The sequence below is a fragment of the Chelmon rostratus genome, chromosome 13 (assembly GCF_017976325.1).
Source record: "Chelmon rostratus isolate fCheRos1 chromosome 13, fCheRos1.pri, whole genome shotgun sequence".
In the NCBI taxonomy this organism is placed as follows: Eukaryota; Metazoa; Chordata; class Actinopteri; order Chaetodontiformes; family Chaetodontidae; genus Chelmon; species Chelmon rostratus.
In genome coordinates this window covers 3,546,789-3,568,295 of record NC_055670.1, presented here as the reverse complement: position 1 = coordinate 3,568,295, position 21,507 = coordinate 3,546,789, and the positions used below count along the sequence as shown (strand labels likewise).

The 21,507-nt window shown below is 40.5% G+C and overlaps 1 protein-coding gene across 3 annotated transcripts in view; it reads right to left on the bottom strand.

Moving 5' to 3' along the window:
* The window catches only part of raph1a (Ras association (RalGDS/AF-6) and pleckstrin homology domains 1a), a 69,349-nt gene that overhangs the window by 8,247 nt on the left and 39,595 nt on the right, over window positions 1–21,507 (bottom strand). For all 3 annotated transcript variants that reach the window (XM_041951149.1, XM_041951151.1, XM_041951150.1), the window contains 10 exons: window positions 14,380–14,457; window positions 7,569–7,643; window positions 6,476–6,560; window positions 3,942–4,063; window positions 3,723–3,788; window positions 2,157–2,300; window positions 1,937–2,047; window positions 1,484–1,582; window positions 1,167–1,287; window positions 809–939 (listed from right to left, as the gene is read on the bottom strand). In XM_041951149.1, coding sequence (XP_041807083.1) covers window positions 809–939; window positions 1,167–1,287; window positions 1,484–1,582; window positions 1,937–2,047; window positions 2,157–2,300; window positions 3,723–3,788; window positions 3,942–4,063; window positions 6,476–6,560; window positions 7,569–7,643; window positions 14,380–14,457 — 1,032 coding nt within the window. The remainder of the gene's footprint in view (window positions 1–808; window positions 940–1,166; window positions 1,288–1,483; window positions 1,583–1,936; window positions 2,048–2,156; window positions 2,301–3,722; window positions 3,789–3,941; window positions 4,064–6,475; window positions 6,561–7,568; window positions 7,644–14,379; window positions 14,458–21,507) is intronic.

The following is a 21,507-nucleotide window of genomic DNA, read 5'->3' as shown; positions in this document are numbered from 1 at the left end:
ATTATATAGAGGCTGCGCATGGATGCCCCGAGTACTCGCATTATACGGATATACACGCTGCTCCTCTGGGGCTAATTTCTTCAAAACGACTCCAAATGCCACCAAAGTTGTCTGGGTGAGTAAATGGTCATATTTAATGCAACAAATAAGGTCCAGGTTGTAAAAAACGAAAGTTATCCTTTAAAGGTTGCGCGACAAATATGAAACAAAAAAGAAATCAGGAAGGGGGCAAGGCATCTTTTTTAAATTGTTTTTTAGATATAACTGCACTGCTCTACAGCTAACATTTGGATTTGTTATATTCTGCAGAGTGAGAGAGGCAAAAGTTGGTTTTCGTTGTTCAAAGAAATTTGACCACCAATGAATTTGCAGAATCAGATGAGAGTTTGATGTGAATATAGCAGTGTTTATGCTCAATCATTTAATGCAACAGGAAATATTACCACAAAGATCAAGAATTATGTTAACCCAGGTCTGTTTTTTTTTTATCTAAAGCACTAGATGGTGAACACAGCTTGCACAAGTTACCGATGGGAATACAAACTGGGTCAAACCCAGGTCACTTCAAAGCATCAACACGAACAGCTTAGCATTTTAAAGGCTGCAGCCAAACTGTTACCATGCCTGTTACATCACTTCCTGTCTAACCTCCACTCCCTCCTCCTCCTGCACAAAGAGGAACTGGCATACGTCCCTTCACCTTTGACCGCTGGCAGGGAAGCAGAAGGGACATATGGAAAATGTAGTCCACAGGTAAACATGACAGTGACAGCAAAGGACTGGACAGTGTGTTTGTGTGTGTCCACACCTCTCCTTGCGTTCCTCTCCTCCAGGCATCAGAGAAGATGGAGCTCACAACACTCTGGGAGCGGGTGTGGCCTGATGATGTCATCTCTGATACACCACTGTCTGACTGGCTGGAGTGGTTGGACTGGGACTCTGTGGTGTGGACACGCATGCAGAAGTGTGTTTCATTTAACTTTTACTACTGATAATACATACTCTTCTTTTGACTAACTGACATTTACTGATGCATATTATTAATATTGAAACTCTACTGTGGTTCAATAGTCTGTTTTTGTATAACCTGTTAAAAATCTCTAGAAGTCAAACATTTGGTCTTTGAACTTGCCAGAGAATGATCTCAAACAAAACAGAGAGCAGACCTGGAAGGCTGGAGGAGCTTGATCCTGACTTGATTGAGGAAGATGAGAGGGAGGACCAATCATAGGCTGCCTCTGTCCTTCTCATTGCCTCCTGGAAATTGATGTACAGCTGCTTCCCATACTAACACACAAACGGACAGACAAACAGGTTTTGGCAAATATGCAACTACACAAAAATGACAACAAACACAATTACTGCATTGAAGCAACCACACTAAGCATAGTGCAGTATGGAGAGTGTTAGTGTATAAATGACACTGTTTCTACAGGATCAGACTTTAGCATATGATACAGGAGGCAACATTTCACGTTACTACCTTGGCAATGCGAATGCTGTTGATCCATTGTTGGAGGGTTCTGACATCATCACAGCATAGGTACTTGATGTACTGAGACTTCTTCTGGATCTGAGGGTGCTACACACACACACACACACACACACACACACACACACCAAAGACACAGTATTTCTCTACTGGATACTATGCTTGTTACTAGTGCTATTACTACTACTTTTTTAATTACTACTAGTGTTATTACTACAACTCCTGTCACTATTGCTGCTACAAACACGAAAATATATGTAGTCGTACTTATTATCTGGATTTAAAATCAAACCAATGCAGTATGCACACAACATTTATACAACATATTTTTCTCTTTTCTGTGAAATAGATGTGTTACTACTCTGTTACACCACAAGGTGGCATTGGAAGTCTACGATGCCACAAAACATGTGTATGTGTATATGAATGTGTGTGAGAGTGTACCTTAAGCACCATGCAGTAGTCTGTAGGAGCCTTGTATTTGCTCTTGTAGTCCTGACCATTGTATACATTAACATGATCCAATTGGAGAAAACACACCAGGTCTCTGGATGCCTACGATAACACACATATTGAATTTCAAGTATTAATTATTAATGATTAAGTAATTTTTTACTGTTTTTTTCTCTGTATTGCCCCCTCATCTTATTTTCGTGAAAAACACCTTGGCCTTTCCCTTGGGAACATAGTAGATGCCAGAAGCCCTCAGCAGAAAGTAGCGTTTCTTCCATGACTTCTTCCCATCCTCTTTCAGCCACAACACTCCCTCCATCTCAGGGACAGACACAGAGCTGCCACCAAAACACTCCTGGCACAGGCACACAGGCACACACACAGACACAAAGAAACAACAGATACATGTTAGTACTTGTTCAATTTCAACCTAAGTCTAATTTTCACCAGTTAAACAATGTACAGTATGCACGCATTTTGTTGACAGAGTTGTGCAACCACATAATGAAGAATTATTCACCACTATGACACAGGTGTGTTTTCTGGATCTTCTACTAATTCAGATAAACTCAGATAGTTTGATTTCACTGATTTTCTGAGATTCATATCAATAAAATGTATTTTTACATTGCTATTAAGCAAAATTTAGCATGACGGAATAACACTGAAACAGCAGTCTGTTGTTTGTGACAACAATATCTACACTGACAGTGAGCAGAGCCAAAAAATTGATCATTGGTCAATCTGGATGGCAGTTCCCAAGATATTGAATGTTGGGCTGATCGAGGTATACGACTGGGGTCACCAGAGTTAAGACTAGTGCTCAGAAACCATGAATTGCAACAACAAATTTAATTTAGGGAGCAGTGAGTTTTCAAGATGTTCTGCTCTGGAGCAAAGTATTGGACTGAGGGAGACAAAGGGGGAGGTTTGGTTTCAGAAATGGGGGGACAGAGAAAAAACAACAAACAAAACTACTCCTAGCCAAAATCATGTTCACTTTCCTTGCTGGAGGCTGATATTTGCATCTCTATTTCAAAGAGCACTGTGCTTTACTGCCTTTTTTGACTGATGTTCAATTCTAGCATCTTTTAAGGAGAATATTAGCTGTAATTAGATTATATGATTTGTTTTTTGCCCCAGGCAACATGCAGAGGTGGTGAAATGTTTTTTTTTTTTTTTAAAACCAGAGTAATATGGTCTTCAGTCTCCATAAGGCCCTCCAACAACCTCCAGCAATAAGATAGAGCAGTTGTATGTAGCCTGTGAGGCCATCCCAAGGGCAAAGAGAGTCTATATTAAACCACTCACTGCTGCTTGTTAAACTCTTTGCTCTTTAATTAGCTTATCAACATTTTTATCACTATCTTTGTGATCTCATCTGGAATATGGTGGCTGAATGAGAAAAAGAGATATTTTAGTAAGAAGATTGACTTGAACAATAAAAGTAACACGTGAGACTTTGAAAAGTGAGGTATAGTCGTGAAATTTTAGGATCAGTCACAGCACTGCCAGACTACCACTTGCCATCAGCCTCTGTCCATATACAGCAGGTTGGCTGTAGTGCACCATGTCCCGTAAAAATGATAGTAATCACTGATAAAGGGCCAAATATTGTATGTGAGGACCAGACAGAGAATGTTGCTAACAGAATTAAATGGACAGTCCATTATCTCTATGGATGGTATGCTTGCTCAAGGTGAAAGTTTATCATGTATGAAACCGTGTGTGCATGCCACAGACATATATGGAATATCCACAATGGCTGCAAACTAACCTCCAACAGAGCCTCTTTGTTTCTTTCGGCCATCTCACATGTTTCCTTCCGCCCCAACAAATAGTTCTGTAGCAGACAGGGAGCAGGTATAAGATAGAAGGAACAGAAGAGATAAACAGACAACTGGTTTTCAATTTAAAAACACATCTATTGTCTTAATTATGCAAGCTGACTTTTGGTAAAGCCTCCCATATGTTTATGAGTGTTCCTGCATCTCACCTGTGGGTTTTTGAACAGAGCATACTTCTCGATGCGTTCTGTAAACATCAGGCGGTTCTGGCTGTCTCTGGTCCAGTTCAGCAGGTTCTCCACCAGGTTCTCGTGATCCTCAAAAATCCGCTCTGCCCAGAGTGAATTCAATATTTCAGTTAGCTCTGGGTTAAGTCAGGTGATCCAGGGTAATATATGTGCAGTAAATCAGAGAAATAAACCTGTTATTTTCTCTTGGGACATACGGCAACACAATGAAATCAGCAGGTAAAGCCAAGTATACAGCAATGAATTAATGTACAATTTATGTTTCACATTTTACATTACAGTGTTCTGTAGTCAGTGTGTTTCTGTTCCATTGTATTATCAGCATAAATCATAACAATGCAGCACTCCGAAAGCTAAATAATAAGCAGATAGGTCATCTATCTTCCTGTCTCTGTCAGGTTGTCTTGGCATGAAAATGGTAAAATATAAAGATTTTTGTTCAATTTTTTCAAGACAAAGAAAGAAAGACTTTTTGTTTCACTAATTATGGAATGTCAATTAGCGTTAGCTATTATGGTAGCCATGACTCTAATTAACTGTTCAGAGGTGACTCGTGCCATGACATCAAAACATTGCATCACTCGCTGAATTCACCCATAATCTTCACGTGAAAGGCTTCAAACAGGTCTTCAAGGTTCTGCCTGTAGCTGGATTACAATTTGAGGTTAACCCAATGTTACCACAATGCTTTCTGTGATTTTTCAGCACAGACTCCAATTTGCTTGGGAACGGCAAAATTAAGAAGACTGTCACTACAGAGACTTTCCCCGCTCACAACCGTGCATAACCCAGAGGCAACATGTCTTGTGGCGGTCTGCTGCCCTCATTCCCTCTCCCGCTCTGTCTACCACCCCAGCTGCTCTCAGTGGCTTTCAGATGTTTTCTTCTGAGGACTGAAATGGACAAAACCATGTCAGCTGAATTTGTGGACTACTGTGTTGACCTCACTATCAAAAAGTGCCTTTTTTATTTGGGGCCAGATGCATTTAGTCAGTATGGGAAACTAATAATTAGAATAATAAAATTACCACTATTACTGTTACTGTAGCAGCAAATACTGCAGCTTCTACTACTACTACTATGAATACTGCCACAAGTAATAATAACGATTGTTATTAATGATTATTTTTATATTATTATCATGCACTATAATGTGATCCTATCATTTTCTGCAGGGTACAGTGTGAGTCTGCAGTGTGAGGTCAGAGGTCATGATCTGACAGGAAGTCAGTATCTTGCCAAAGGGCACTCAGCAGGGAGGTGGTGCTAGTGGCACTGGTGTGTGTGTGTGTGTGTGTGTGTGTGTGTGTGTGTGTGTGCAGGGGGGTGTTGTCAAAGGGGTTGTCTCCTTTCAGCAGCAGACACAACTTATTCCCTTAATTAACACGGGCCAATTTTAGACGCACATGGAGTAGATTTGTGGAATGAAGAAAGGTTTGTGTTTGGCAGAACATGGCAGAACGAGCTACACTTTACCGTTTCTCTCTCTCTTTCATAACGTTGCTGACTGGCTGTTCAGCAGAAGCCCTGAAGATGTAGGTTAGGTCACACGCATCATTGCACTGGACCTACATAGACTGTGTGTGGGTGTGAGTTTGTGTGTGTGTGTGTGTGTGTGTGTGTGTGTGTGCATGTGTGCACGTACGTGTTTGTCAAAGAGTGTTAAGTAGATTTGAAGCTTGGAGTACAGTGTGCTGGCAAACACACATCTTGACCCCCAAAGGAGGTGTGTGTGTGTGTGTGTGTGTGTGTGGGTGTGTGTGTGGTGGTGTGGGGGGGGGGGGGGGGGGGGGGTTGCATTTTTCTGGCTGAATATCTGTGCTTCGTGATAGTAACTGGTGGGGCACAATGTTACTGCCTCCAAGTACAAATGTATTCAATGACGGTTTTCTCTGAACACAACTGGAAAACCTGGAATGAGATACAATACTACAAGTCTGTGTCACACTAGTAATTAACTAAATCAGGCTGCATCACTCAAAAGGCTTTTCGGTCAAAGCTAACAAGTCATTAGAAATGCCTTCAGTCTGTTGCAATAAACCACGACCAATTTCAAAACATAAATGACTCAACAATACAAACACTGAAGTCACTGTAGCAGTTTAAGTTACAACAGCACTTCAAATATGGAAGCCCAATGTGTTATACTACATTTAAACTTAGATTTCTAAAGCTAGCTCATCCAATTACATCATCTATCAGATATTACTAATTCATTTAATTAGCTAAAATATGCTATCTGTTCAAAACCTGTGACACAAAACCATAAGCATCACCAGCTTGTGGGGTGTAAAACCCTTATTATATTATATTATATTATGTATAGATCTTGACTTGATAATCACATTGTGGTTGAACTTATGAAGAGCTGGCCTGGTCCAACTGCTTGCTGAGATCAGCCAATCAATATCAACCAGCAATAACTGTGTATGTACTAAGTATTTTCAGTAGTTAAGAGAACAACAGTGTGCGTGCGTGCGTGTGTATGCACTTACCCATCTGCAGCTCACTGATGGTTTCCACCAATGACCAGTCTGGACTGTAACCACAGTGAGATTTCTCGAGCAAACTGTCCAAAACCTGAAGAACAGGAGACACTATGAGCTCAACACTGCACTAGCAGCGATGCCCCAGTTAATGGTGCTAATACTGTTGCTAATGATGCTATTACCAACTATTTTGACTAATACTAGTACTACTACTTATTAAACTATTAACTACTATTTCAAATGCCAGAAGTACTGCGAACAACACAACTACTACCACTACATCTTATGACACTACTAGTATTACTGCCACTGATATTACTGCTGCTACTACTACTACTACTAATAATAATAATAATAATAATACAACTGCTGTTAACAATAAAAGTATAACTGCTGCTACTCCTAATTGCTTTTATTACTTTAGCTTTAGTTCTGATACTGCACCTACAGCTATGACAATGTTAATAAAAAAGGTGAATACTACTAATCTTACAAATGTTACAACCATTTCCTCAAATAAAACCAATAGTTTTTAAAGCTGGGTCCGATATCCGATTTCAGTCGCAGCCAGTGTATGTGTGTTAATATCTCAAGCAAGTAAGGTGCAACGCCAAAAGATGGCTACATTTCAAGTTTGTATGAGAACCTTGCAAGTCACTGTGTTTTCTACAACAGGTTCCTACAAATGTTTCACAATATAAGCCTTTTTATGAAATAAAGGGTTTCTCTATTGAATTGCTAGAGGGCTTTCAATTTGAAATGGATACAGGAAAGAGCATTTCCTGCACGTCTTAACTGTGTACTGTCTTAACCTTAGGTGGATCAAAAGGAGGTTTCGTACTTAAATATGACCAATTATACTTATTGAACAAACAGAATTAGAAATATGGCCTGCCTCTAATACAACACTGCTTCAAAGGCCCTGGTCACTATTCGAGGAAATATGATAATATTATTATTGAGAATATTACCGTATCTATATACGACTGACACAGTAACTACTACTTCTACTATGACAGGTACTGCTTTTCAACTAACTGCTTCTGCTGCATTACTATTACTGCATCCTTACTATAAGTGCAATGTGAGTCAGTCATACCTGTCTGACTGTCTGTCTCTCATCCACCATCATGGTTTTTGAGCTCTCGTCTGACAAATGGACACGAATTACCAACTAGGAGAAAAAAGTGAGAAGATGAGCATTTACATTTTTATTGTCACATTATGCATCAATGTCAAATTCTGATGCTAAAGTCATCATCAGGTCACCTTGGTTTGTGCATATTTTCTGCATATATCTAGAAAGTCCTCTTCATAAGTAAATGTTATTTTGTATGAAGGGTTGTAATGTTTTGTACATGGAGAACAAAACACTATATAATAGTTCCACCACACTGACAAATGAAAAGGCAGAATGAGACAAAGACACCTCTGAGTAAAAGCTAAATAAGAATATAAGAAATCACGTGTCATTGGTAAAAGAAATCAGAAACATAGCATGATGTTTGTGCAGATTTAAATAGGAACAGGTTCCTGTTTCAGTATCAAGTGCACAACAATGCCTATAAAAAGCTGGAATTATCAAAGCTATTCTTAAAACTTGAAAATAGAAATAGGAGGTTTGCCTTGGGTTAGCCCCATTGGATCACAGAATATCAGATGAAAATACTATGGACTGACAACACAGTTTACATCTATTCTAAACACTGAGCAGACTACAGAGGGATTAAAGAAAAATGGGCTCCCAAAAATATTTAGAACCTATTCGCACCATTGTGGTCCAGTAATGAACTAGGGTCACGTATACTTTTGCGGACTGAAAATTGAAGTGGATTTGGGGGAAAATTGGCAATAACAGTAGCCTTGTGGAAACTGTGCTAACACTGTGGGGATGTCAACTAAATGGATGTTTTAATCATTTAATGCTTCTTCTTTTGGAGCGAAAACTATTTCAAATAATACATTTAGTGTCGGGTTTATACTGTTTTATGAAGATTAAATTAAACTAGAAAATTCCCCCTGGGAAATTTTGAAAGGGACACGGGGTGCGTTCGAGCCGACAAAATTATCTACGTTTTAAAGTTTGAATGAAGTCTCTAGGAGAAACTATGGCGAAGCAGCGGACAATTGAAAAAGGCTGCAATTTGAGAAAACGGCAGATATCAGAGGTAGTCAGTCCCTGATTAATGAATTGCTCTCAGCTGCTTCTCTCCTCTGCTTCATGTCTCTGTTAACATGAATTAATGAACTGAATCAATAAACATGAATGGAGCTAATGCTAACGGAGCTAACAGAGCTAACACTAACGGAGCGAACAGCTAACGGTGCGAAAAGAGCTAACGGCGCTAACGCAACCAGAGCTAACTGTGCTAACAGAGCTAATAGAGCTAGCGGCGTTAACAAGGGGGCGGGGGGATGGGGTTTTCATTATGCATTTGTCTGTGTGTGTGTGTTTATGTATCTGTCGTTGTGTGTGACTGCGTATGTGTGTGTCTTCGTCTGTTTCTGTGGCTTTCTCCTTGTCTGTCTCTGTTGATCACCTCAGCTGTCTGTGTCTGCTTCTCTCCTCTGCTTCATGTCTCTGTTAACATGAATTAATGAACTGAATCAATAAGCATGAATGGAGTTAATGCTAACAGAGCTAACAGAGCAAACACTAACGGAGCTAACACTAACGGAGCTAACAGCTAACGGCGCGAATAGAGCTAACGGCGCTAGCGCTAACAGAGCTAACTGTGCTAACAGAGCTAACAGAGCTAACGGCGTTAACAAGGGGGCGGGGGGATGGGGTTTTCATTATGCATTTGTCTGTGTATGTGTGTTTATGTATCTGTCATTGTGTGTGACTGCGTATGTGTGTGTCTTCGTCTGTTTGTGTGTGTGTGTCTGCTTGAACTACACAAGCAGCCCAACCAGCTCCTACATGGAGATGTGTATGGTATATGTGTGTCTGAATGTGTGTGTGTGTGTGTGTGTGTGCGTGCGTGTGTGCCTGTGTAACTTCTGCCCACCTGCTGATAATTACCTCTGCACCTCTCCCACTGTTTACCTGTTCCTGTTCAGTTTTGACGTGCTGTTTTTAATCTCTTTTTAGCTGTTGGTTAGCCCTTTTGTGTGTGTGTTTGTGTGACTACTGTCTCAACCTTTTTGCGAAACTGCTTTCTGAAGCTGAGTTTAACTGTTTGTTGGACGGAGATTGTTTTCAAACAATGCCCTGTTTTGACTGAGCTCGTTAAGATAATCACTCTCAGGCTGGTTGTCCTGCAGATGTGTGTGCGTGGGTTATTGACCGGTGTGTGTGTAAATGACAGTTGCACCTGTTAAACTCTTCCCTTGAAAAGCGGCTTTTTCGCTGTCGGTTTCTTCCGAACAACTTGCGATTGTGTCAAAACCGTAGCTGCTATCAAAAAAACCGATTACACTGTGAGATGCGGACAAGTCTGGGCCAGATGTACGTGTGTTTATGTCCAGATATTCTTTAGAAAAATGACAAAATGGTCGACTTAAAAAGACTCTGCCACTCAGAGAACAGGAGTTTGTATTGTATGCAGTGAGATTTGGGTTCGGCGAACCTCCTGAACTAAATCCTCTGGTGAGAGAACCGTACCTCGTATCAGAGTGTACTATAGATCATCGGACTCCCGAGAACTTCCTGAGTCCGACCATCATCTCGTTTTATTCCTGACACAACAACTTTTCGTTTTATGGCGATCTAAAGACAGGAGGCATTTCTGCTTTGCTCACAAAACAGCTCTGAATTTTAACATGGGACTTAATGGGAGAACAGGAGGGCGCTGGCTGCACAAAACGTCTCACTATTTAAATTCAGTAAGTCTCTCGGCTTTTTCGAGGACATCACACGAAAGAGGACAAGTTTGTCTACAAACTGATCCCAAAATTATGCGTGTAGAGTGTAATTTGTGGCCGTAGCGACGAGAAAAAGAGAAGATTTCCAGATCGTTTTTAGACTCTGTGCCACTCTAGCACGCACTCTAGCACGAACATTCCGCGCAATACACACCCATTATAATCTCAAAATTTCCCGCCAAACGATCATGTCATTGAACAGTGACTGATCAAAAACTATAGGACCAATCAAAATGTGGATGAACACACCAATAGACCAGACTTGGGTCTACATTTTAAAGTTGAAATGAAGTCTCTCGGTGAATGTATGCCTGAGCTACAGATGTTTGAAAAACTCCAATTTCAATCTTGTTTTTTCGCCCGTCCCATTCATTTCTTATGGGAAATTTATCGCAGTTTTTCGCGTCTTACGACGCGAAAAACTGCGATAAATTTGAGAAAAGTAATAGCACACCGATCCCGAACAATACACACGTTTTGATATATAATTTGCGAGGGTTTTCTCAAAGCTGCGGGGCGAGTTTGAGGACGAAAACTTGGAGGAAGATGAAAAATAATAACTAGAAAATTCCCTCTGGGAAATTTTGAAAGGGACACGGGGTGTGTTCGAGCCGACAAAATTATCTACGTTTTAAAGTTTGAATGAAGTCTCTAGGACCAAGTATGCCCGAGCAGCGGACAATTGAAAAAGGCTGAAATTTGAGGAAATTTCCCCATTCATTTCTTATGGGAAATTTATCGCAGTTGTTTGCGTCTTACGTCGGCCTTCGATGGTCATAGCTCGAAAACCGTAAGAGATATCAAAATGTGCCGAGGGTCATTTTGAGCCGACAAAATTATCTACGTTTTAAAGTTTGAATGAAGTCTCTAGGAGAAACTATGGCGAAGCAGCGGACAATTGAAAAAGGCTGCAAATTGAGAAAACGGCAGATATCAGAGGTAGTCAGTCCCTGATTAATGAATTGCTCTCAGCTGTGTTTCTGTGGCTTTCTCCTCGTCTGTCTCTGTTGATCACCTCAGCTGTCTGTGTCTGCTTCTCTCCTCTGCTTCATGTCTCTGTTAACATGAATTAATGAACTGAATCAATAAACATGAATGGAGCTAATGCTAATGGAGCTAACAGAGCTAACACTAACTGAGCTAACAGCTAAAGGTGCGAATATAGCTAACGGCGCTAGCGCTAACAGAGCTAACTGTGCTAACAGAGCTAACAGAGCTAACGGCGTTAACAAGGGGGCGGGGGGATGGGGTTTTCATTATGCATTTGTCTGTGTGTGTGTTTATGTATCTGTCATTGTGTGTGACTGCGTATGTGTGTGTCTTCGTCTGTTTGTGTGTGTGTCTGCTTGAACTACACAAGCAGCCCAACCTGCTCCTACATGGAGATGTGTCTGGTATATGTGTGTCTGAATGTGTGTGTGTGTGTGTGTTGTTTGTGTGCGTGTGTAACTTCTGCCCCACCTGCTGATAATTACCTCTCTACCTCTCCCACTTTTTACCTGTTCCTGTTCAGTTTTGACGTGCTTGTTTTTAATCACTTTTTAGCTGTTGGTTAGCCCTGCTTGTGTGTGTGTTTGTGTGACTACTTTCTCAACCTTTTTGGCAAAGCGCTTGGTGAAGCTGAGTTTAACTGTTTGTTGGATGGAGATTGTTTTCAAACAATGCCCTTGTTTTGACTGAGCTCGTTAAGATAATCATTCTCAGGCTTGTTGTCCTGCAGATGTGTGTGCGTGGGTATTGACCGGTGTGTGTGTAAATGACAGTTGCACCTGTTAAACTCCTCCCTTGAAAAGCGGCTTTTTCGCTGTCGGTTTCTTCCGAACAACTTGCGATTGTGTCAAAACCGTAGCTGCTATCAAAAAACCGATTACACTGTGAGATGCGGACAAGTCTGGGCCAGATGTACGTGTGTTTATGTCCAGATATTCTTTAGAAAAATGACAAAATGGTCGACTTAAAAAGACTCTGCCACTCAGAGAACAGGAGTTTGTATTGTATGCAGTGAGATTTGGGTTCGGCGAACCTCCTGAACTAAATCCTCTGGTGAGAGAACCGTACCTCGTATCAGAGTGTACTATAGATCATCGGACTCCCGAGAACTTCCTGAGTCCGGCCATCTCCTCGTTTTATTCCTGACACAACAACTTTTCGTTTTATGGCGATCTAAAGACAGGAGGCATTTCTGCTTTGCTCACAAAAACAGCTCTGAATTTTAACATGGGACTTAATGGGAGAACAGGAGGGCGCTGGCTGCACAAAACGTCTCACTATTTAAATTCAGTAAGTCTCTCGGCTTTTTCGAGGACATCACACGAAAGAGGACAAGTTTGTCTACAAACTGAGCCCAAAATTATGCGTGTAGAGTGTAATTTGTGGCCGTAGCGACGAGAAAACGAGAAGATTTTCAGATCGTTTTTAGACTCTGTGCCACTCTAGCACGCACTCTAGCACGAACATTCCGCGCAATACACACCCATTATAATCTCAAAATTTCCCGCCAAACGATCACTGTCATTGAACAGTGACTGATCAAAAACTATAGGACCAATCAAAATGGATGAACACACCAATAGACCAGACTTGGGTCTACATTTTAAAGTTGAAATGAAGTCTCTCGGTGAATGTATGCCTGAGCTACAGATGTTTGAAAAACTCCAATTTCAATCTTGTTTTTTTCGGCCGTCCCATTCATTTCTTATGGGAAATTTATCGCAGTTTTCGCGTCTTACGACGCGAAAAACTGCGATAAATTTGAGAAAAGTAATAGCACACCGATCCCGAACAATACGCACGTTTTGATATATAATTTGCGAGGGTTTTCTCAAAGCTGTGGGACGAGTTTGAGGACGAAAACTTGGAGGAAGATGAAAAATAATAATAAGAAGAAGAAGAAGAAACGCGCGGGATAGTAATAAGTGACTCGGGGCTACGCCCCGAGTCACTGGCTCCTGCAGCTATTTCATAGCTGTAGGAGCCAGTGACTCGGGACGTTGCCCCGTGTCCCTAATAATAAGAAGAAGAAGAAACGCGCGGGATAGTAATAAGTGACTCGGGGCTACGCCCCGAGTCACTGGCTCCTGCAGCTATGAAATAGCTGTAGGAGCCAGTGACTCGGGACGTTGCCCCGTGTCCCTAATAATAATAAATATTGAAAGAAAGAAGAAAAACTAATATAACTGGTGAAACATAACTTTCGAACAGCGGTGTATAGACGTGATTATGGATTTAATATACACATATAATAATGGAATTTCATAGCGATTAATCTTTTCCAAGAACTGTTTTATGTACGCAGTATGTGTAAATTGCACACATAATCACAGCACATTGTGTTTTTAAGAACTCAGCTTTTAATGTGAAAAATAGTGTATCCACAGTTTTTGTGCATATGCATCATTTATACATCTGAACCTTTATATTTTAACACCACGAGACAATCAAATGAAAGTATATCTCATGTTCATAGTAAAAATGAATTTGAAGGTCCCATGAAGTGAAAACTTGCTTTTTCATTTTGTTTTTTGACCATATTATTATTCACTATCCCTTAACTGATATTGTTTTGTGTGTGTGGTCAATGTGTGTGCGAGAGAGAGAAGTAGAGAGAGAGCAGAAAGATCCATTGTCACTCTTTTAGAGCTTTTTGCAAGATCAACATCAGACAATAAGACTTAACAAACACAAAGACAGGTAGCTGGAATTCTGTCTCTGTGTGTAACAAATCCAGGTTGTTAATCCAGTCTCTCTCTCTGTGTGTCTCCCTCTCCCTCTCTCTGTGTGGGATTGGGACTTAACTTGCAATGGTCATTATGTTGAGTTCTCTGTGTGTGCGTATGCGTGTGAATGTGCTGACCCCAGCTGTTATTGACCAGCCCTTTTAATGTGGAGTAACACTGACCTGACCCAGAAAACTGAGTCCGCTGGACACGTGCCAGATACAGACATACACACCAATCAGCACATGCACAAAGTCAGACACACACCAACTACACGCACAGACAACCCATATTTCTGTACCCTCTTTATGTGTGTTCTTGGCTTACCTTTTTAACCTGGGCCTCTTTGATCTTCTCCAGGGCGACTCGGATATTGTCCGCCTTTAGCTTGGCAGCCTGCTCCTCCTGCAGGCACACACACACGCACACACACACACATATTGACGACAGCAACAGAAATGACACACCAGTGAGTCAATAAAAACCCAAAGGAATGACAGACACATTCCTGCAATACCTGCTCCCTCTCAGTACATATTAAGGACACATATGGTCATTAAAATCCACTCATCTTCTCACCTACCTGATTCCTCCAACAGGAATTCATTGTTTATTGTCAGCTGATTTCTCTCAAACAACTAACACGTCAGTGTCTGCTTTGCATCAAACAAAACTACAAAATCTGATTTTTAAACAAACAAAAAAAAAAAAGTCCAGAAAAGCCCAGTGTTTTTATTGGCAAGGTTCGGTGTATTCCCAGTCTAGTCAGATGACTGTGTGCCATTCGTCCTAACACATTACTCCTGTCACTTTAGGCTTCTTCCAGATGGATTTTTATGATTCTAATAGTTTCCTGATGGATTGAAGGAAGAGATAAAATGAAATGATGTGAAAGCAGAGATTATTGGGCCAAAACATCAGCCCAAGGTTGAACGCAACAAGACACAGGTGCACTGCCCAAGGAGCCCACGCTGTGAGGAATCATCAGACACGTCTGGTTGGCAGCACAAAAACTGCTCCTGCTCCTCCTCCTCTTCAAAATCATCATCACTTCTGTATTATTGTGACTGCAGGGGAATGAGGTTGGATTAATGCTACATGTTGGTAGACCGTTACTGTTTCTCTGAAGGAGGATTATCCAAATGTCCCGAAGACAACACAGACACTCCACCTGGAAGCAATGCCAGTTTTTCTCGGCCACTGCCAATGACAAACTAGAGGCTGGATGGAGACATGAGAGAGTGAAAAAGTCCAGTCTGTTTTCCTCTGACAACTCAGCAGTGAGGTGGTCAGTGGTCACAGCTTCTTATTCAGTCTGATTTGGCACAAACACCCGGCCTTTCAAAAACTAATCAGCTGTGAGGAAAATAAAGAGTTGATCAAGGCAGTAGATAGGGATAGATGGTGGATGGAGGAGCAGAGGTAGTCAGACAGCCTTAATTCCAGCAGAGCGGAGTGGAGACACAAACACAAGATCTGGAAGCAAGAATAAAGAGTAGAAATAGAAACACAGGTAGACATAAGCAGAGCAAAAATGATAGTGAATTTAGCAGAAATACTGACTATCTGACCAGCGGTTTAGACTTTGAGCTGCAGGTTAACTAATCTAGTTATCCACTGACTTACAGACTGACTGACTCGTGTCTTGACTGAGAGCCATATTTGCTCACTAATCAAATAGGAATAGCAGGATAGCAGATTAACTGATCGCCTGGATATTGATGCAACTGACTGTTTGGTTTAGTTACTACCTCATTAACTGATCGACTGACTCATTCCCTGACTAGCTGGCAAATCAAAGTGAAAGATGCTACCTTGTCCTGTCACATCCTCCCTGGCCGAGCGAGACAGAGGGAATGGGAGGGAGACAGAGGGATGTAGAGATGGATGGGGTGGGGGAGGGGCGCTGTTGCTGTGCCAACTTGCATGCAGAGGCACTGATCTCTTTATCTCAAGCTCTCATGCCCCCTCCTCGCAGTCTCTCTATTCCTCACTCACTCAATGAAACACAATCTTCCAAGTTTTCCACTTTTCTTATCAGATTTGTTTTTCTCCTTGGTTTTAGCCTTCTCGTGTTGTCCTTGTCTCACTCTCTAATTTACCTCTCCAACACTGTCCTCTTAGGATGCGGTCAGTTTTAGGGGGTGATCTTTCAAGTCACTTCCCATGAGTGTCTAAATGTCTGGGCATGCCTTAGTGGAGGTGCTCCACTTTAGCCAGTCAGCTTACACACACACAATCACACACGCATACACACACACACACACACGCACACGCACACACACAGGATGCACATTGTGAACGAGCGAGAGGGCAGAATGAAATGAAGATGATGGGAACGAGGAAGAGATTAGCAGCCGATCTCGGCATCCCCCCAAAACCCCTGAAGTGCTGAAGTGTACAGACACACACACACACATGCCAGACCCAAGCAGAGAACCTGACAGTATAAACTCAAAGACAGCTCCTTAATGACTAGCCTATGTTTTCACAGTTGGTGTTAACATCTGTATTTAAGGTTGACATTGCATTAATTAACTTGGGCTAAAATTATTGTAATGTATAGACTGTCACACAACAGGTAACGTTTATATCTAATTGAGCATTTTATTAAAAAGCAGTGGGGCATCAAACATACTTGAATGTAGAATTAAATGTGAATAAAAAGCAATTATGCTATTTAAATTTGCCAGCAGATCACATATGAAAATCTTGTATCTAAGTCACTGCATGTACAAAATAAGCTAATAAATGTGGGAAAATATACTGTCAGTTGCTTTGTATGCTGATAATACTTAATTTAATACGCTTAGTTTTAAACTTTGGGAAAATGCTCTGATATTCCATAAATCTAGCATTGTCCGTTAGCATTAGCACAAGTTAAAGTCCTTGTGATGCACAGACATTAAATGGTAAATGGACTGCATTTATAAAGTGCTTTTCTAGTCTGATGACCACTCAAAGCGCACATTAGACTTGTATAACACCTACTTGAGCTAAAATACAGCTAAAAGTAATATGTGGAGATGTGAATAAAAAAGTAAAAAAGAGGATTAAATCTGATGAAATATATTACATAATACATCATCTGTTAGTGCCTTTTAATATTTGAACTGTAAGATAAAAGTCAAAATTTTAATGACTGCAAAAAATATATAATAAAAAGTTATTGTTAGCATTTTACAATGTGAATAAGACAATGCAAGTAGCCAGGGAATGTTAAACCACCAGTCATATAACATTATTGTCTGTTGCATGAATTAGCATTAGCATTTTAATCCTAGCTGACATTATATTCTATGTTGTGTCATTCAGCTTTAGAGTGTGTTTTCACAATTCCTTATCAACAGTATATCACATGCCTGAAGCAGCTGGCTAGGGAGTGTCAGTTATCATTATCTTCATCATCACAGCCATCAGAATCATTATTGTCCCCCTCATCTTTGCCTTCAACAACATCATCATCACACTTACAAAGCATGTCAGGGTTACACGTTTGATTTCCACACACTCAAATGGAGGGTACTTTGTAACTGTGAGGTTATTCTCCCAACTCTCAGTGTTATCAAAGGTATGTTAATGGTTTACTTGAGACAAATTTCAAATCTTTAAAACAAAATCCAATCTAAAAAGGTCTCTACAGGTTGCTATTGTTGAATATCTTTTAATTTCCTACCAGTATTGTTTTCTACTGGCTTGTAATGATTTGTAATTGTGAGTAAATATGTCTAGAATCTTTATTTCTAGTTATGCAAATGGATAATGATCCTGGACGAAACTTTCACTTCTAAAACTTAAATTCATGACAAGATGTTATATGTATGTATGTAGATTTCTGAAGTATTTCCCCAATGTTGTTTTTAATTTATTCAGAAAATAAGATTCATGTTTTACATAGGATATGAAAAAAACAAGATAATACTTAATTTGCAGTGTAACAGCAGCAAAGGGGACAGGGTAATAGTAAGGAGCATCAGTAAAATAACAAAAATTCTGAATGTTGCTTAGTCTGTATGTTGGTCAAAAACACGGTTTAGCTGGCAACTCTTTTTGAGCAGAACATGAAAATCATTAATTAATTTAGACACTTTATCTATGAAACTAAATCCCTTAATTTTTTCCCTTAAAATTCCATTCATGTACACAATTAATCGTGATGTAATTAAAATATTTCAGTGGGATCATAGGTGGTAGTTAATTATTGATTACATTTATTGTAGGAGTTTCCTTCTACCCATTCAGAAATTGTACAGAGATTTTTTTAGTCTATGATGGTCAATGATGCTTTCATTTGCTCTCATCATATTACAACTTGATTGATTGGACATAAAATGCTCATTTTCTATATATCAGATATAAAGGATTTTTTCTGCAGTTTTCTTGTTGTACTGCCCACCACAGAAGACACAGTATTTTTCTTGCAGTCTAACGTTATTTCCAGTTTGCGGCATAAACGTTTTCTCTCCATCTCATAGATATTCAGTTGACCTACATTATAGAGCCACACTAAAATTAACTTCTGCCCAGGAAAGATCCTGCTGCCTTTGAAGTTAAAAGGAATGTGTCCCTCCTGAGCCGCCATAGGCTCAAAACAGGGTGAAGTGATGAGACTTATATAGATACAGTAGAAGTGGGCCAACAGTGTGTGTGTTATGTGTGTGTCTGTGTTAATGAGACAGTGTGTGGGTGGTTTGCATTTATTGCTGAGGCAGTGTGACACTGACACAGAAAGAGTTTGCTACATGGAACTACACACACACAATATTGTAAGCAAATAGCTTTGCTTACACTATACTACACTATATACATGCACACACACACACACACACACGCACACGCACACACACACATACACACACACACACACACACACAGACAGCTGTGCCCTGAAAGCCAAGTGTGTGATAATTACACCTTCAGCCTAACCACTGCTGTAGGAATTAGACTGGCCCCATAGCTCATAATCTGCCTAGAATCTCAGGGCCCTTCATGGCCCCACCCCACTCTAATCTGGTACCACAAATGAAAACAACATCAAGTTTTTCAGAGGCAGCTCAGAGCACTTTATGCCATAAATCATTGGAGTCAGAATTACTGCAGGAGAGAAACACTGAAAGTCTATGAGATGGGTTATCTGGGCTTGGTCCAGAGCAGTTAAGAGCTGAAGAGCTTGAAGCCAGTGACAGCTGCTCTCAGATAAATGGATCTTAAAAGTAAAGCATTAATCTGACTATAGTCACTTGACTTGGACCCACTGTGCCTAGAGTGATGTCTGGAGCCAGTGTTGCGCTGTTACAAAAAATCCAATACTGTCCAACTAAATGGTGCATCAGTTGGGAACAGCACAAACCGTGCAATTTTATTATTCAGGGATGTCTAATAGATTATTAACAATGGCAGCCTACAGGGATCCACTTGATCCAAAAGTCAATTTGACCCCCTGAAATTTAGGAAGATGAAGATTCTTCTCCAAACTGAAAGAGGCTGATAATATGAGAAGGAGCAGACTTAAATGTTTGTACGCTGCAATTACAAAGACAGCCCATTGCCAGCCAGCCGCTGTGAGTGTGTGTGTGTGTGTGCGCACATGTGCATATATGATGCTACAGGAAATCACCTCATCTCTGCACCAAAGAGGATTATCCCCACAGAGCTGGCACATGCATCTAGCATCCAATCAAACTGCCTTATGTGCTTTATCATCCAATCAAATCACGACATTGTTGATCCAATCAGAATAAAACCTCCTTCCTTACTTACACGCTCTATACACATACACACACTCACAGATAAACAAAACTTTGCCCTTCGCCATTAAGAAGACTACAGCTTTAGGTTAAGACCAGCAGAGACTAACATTACTGTCACTTATTCTCCACAGCCATTGATCCAAGGACATCCATCTACATTGTGTATTAAAGCATCAGAAACTGTTCAAATGTTATTTGGCTTGTCATGTTGCATATGAGTAATTTCTACGCCCAGAGCCCAGGAAAGGCTCTTCTCCACCAGTGTCCTGATCTGGGTTGAAAAACACCACCACCAACAACAATTAAAGTAGTAGCTAGTCCAATTATCTGCATTGATCGGCGTTAGCTAGCATCAGACTCATCTACTGAGCTCCATTTCAGCAACTGGCTGAGTTCCAAACACTCATTACCCAGCAGAGCAAACCAATGCTGTTTAACAGCTTCCACTCAGGTCACTGCTGCAAACTACACACTGCAGAATAATTCATTGGTATCCAGGATCCAGCACAGTGGCCAACAGTAAAACAAAGTTATGCCTCCCTTTAGGCCCAGCAATGCTGTTTAGAAATAAGTGCAATAAAAATCATCATGGACAAGGACTCGTGGCTTCCCATCACAGAAAATGAGCAGAACCGAGAAGTAGTGCATAATTTAATAATCTACTGTCATAACATTTCTTGTATAATTTTAATGGACATTAACAATAAGGGTGTGTCTAAATACATGTTTGTCTTTTGAACACAAAATGTGAGCAAAACCTGAGTACTTCACATACACACAGTAATGCAAAATAACATACTTGCAAATTTTTATGAAGGACAATATCTTCTCAACACTGATTACTGCAATTTCCAAATACAAACGCAGCTATTTTTACTCACATATAAAGTATTGTGATAGAAATCCTGTATAGTAAACATTCCCCAGATCTTCCCATGTATTGATCTTTGACTTTTGTTTGTAGAGGCCTTTTGTTGGTAGAGTTTAAATGGGCAATAATGCAGCTGTCAAATAAATGATGAAGGGAACAATCAATCACTCAATTGATTAGTGAATGAAAGCAGGCACAGAAGCACAGTTACACTTACCTTTACTTAGTTTCATAAAACATGACTAAATAACTCCAACATCATCGTTACTGTTATTATCATCCCAAACATTCCATTGGAAGCAAATGGTGTTGTTGAAGCAGTTTTACAGCACAATCACACAGGACGTGTGTTAGCAGCTGGCGGTTTGCCATCTGGATTAAAATGCACATGTTTCTGAAAAAAGTCTCAAAAGAAGTCAGGTGCCTCCCACTGACACTTTGTCTCTCTACTGTTCAATTAGGGGCAAGACTGCTGTGGCAACTATATGTACAACAGATCAGTCTGGCCTGTGTGATTTGATATGCAAATCACACATATATTAAGCCTGCAGTGGTCTGCAACAAAACTTAAATTTGGTATATTCTCATGGGCAAAGCGGTGGAGCGCAGTGACTGCTGGCATGCTAGCAGAACTTTGGCTAAAATGTTCTTCTTTATTTACAATGACTCCAGCGTGATCCCACCCTTGTAAGACTCTTCAGTCCTGTCAACCACTGGCACATCATAGCAATGAAACTGTCATACATCACGCACAGCGCACATGGAGTCAGGTATGGTTTGCTTTCACTCATGCCTTTTCTTATTCTTAAACAAAGCAAACCTTTATGCTTCATA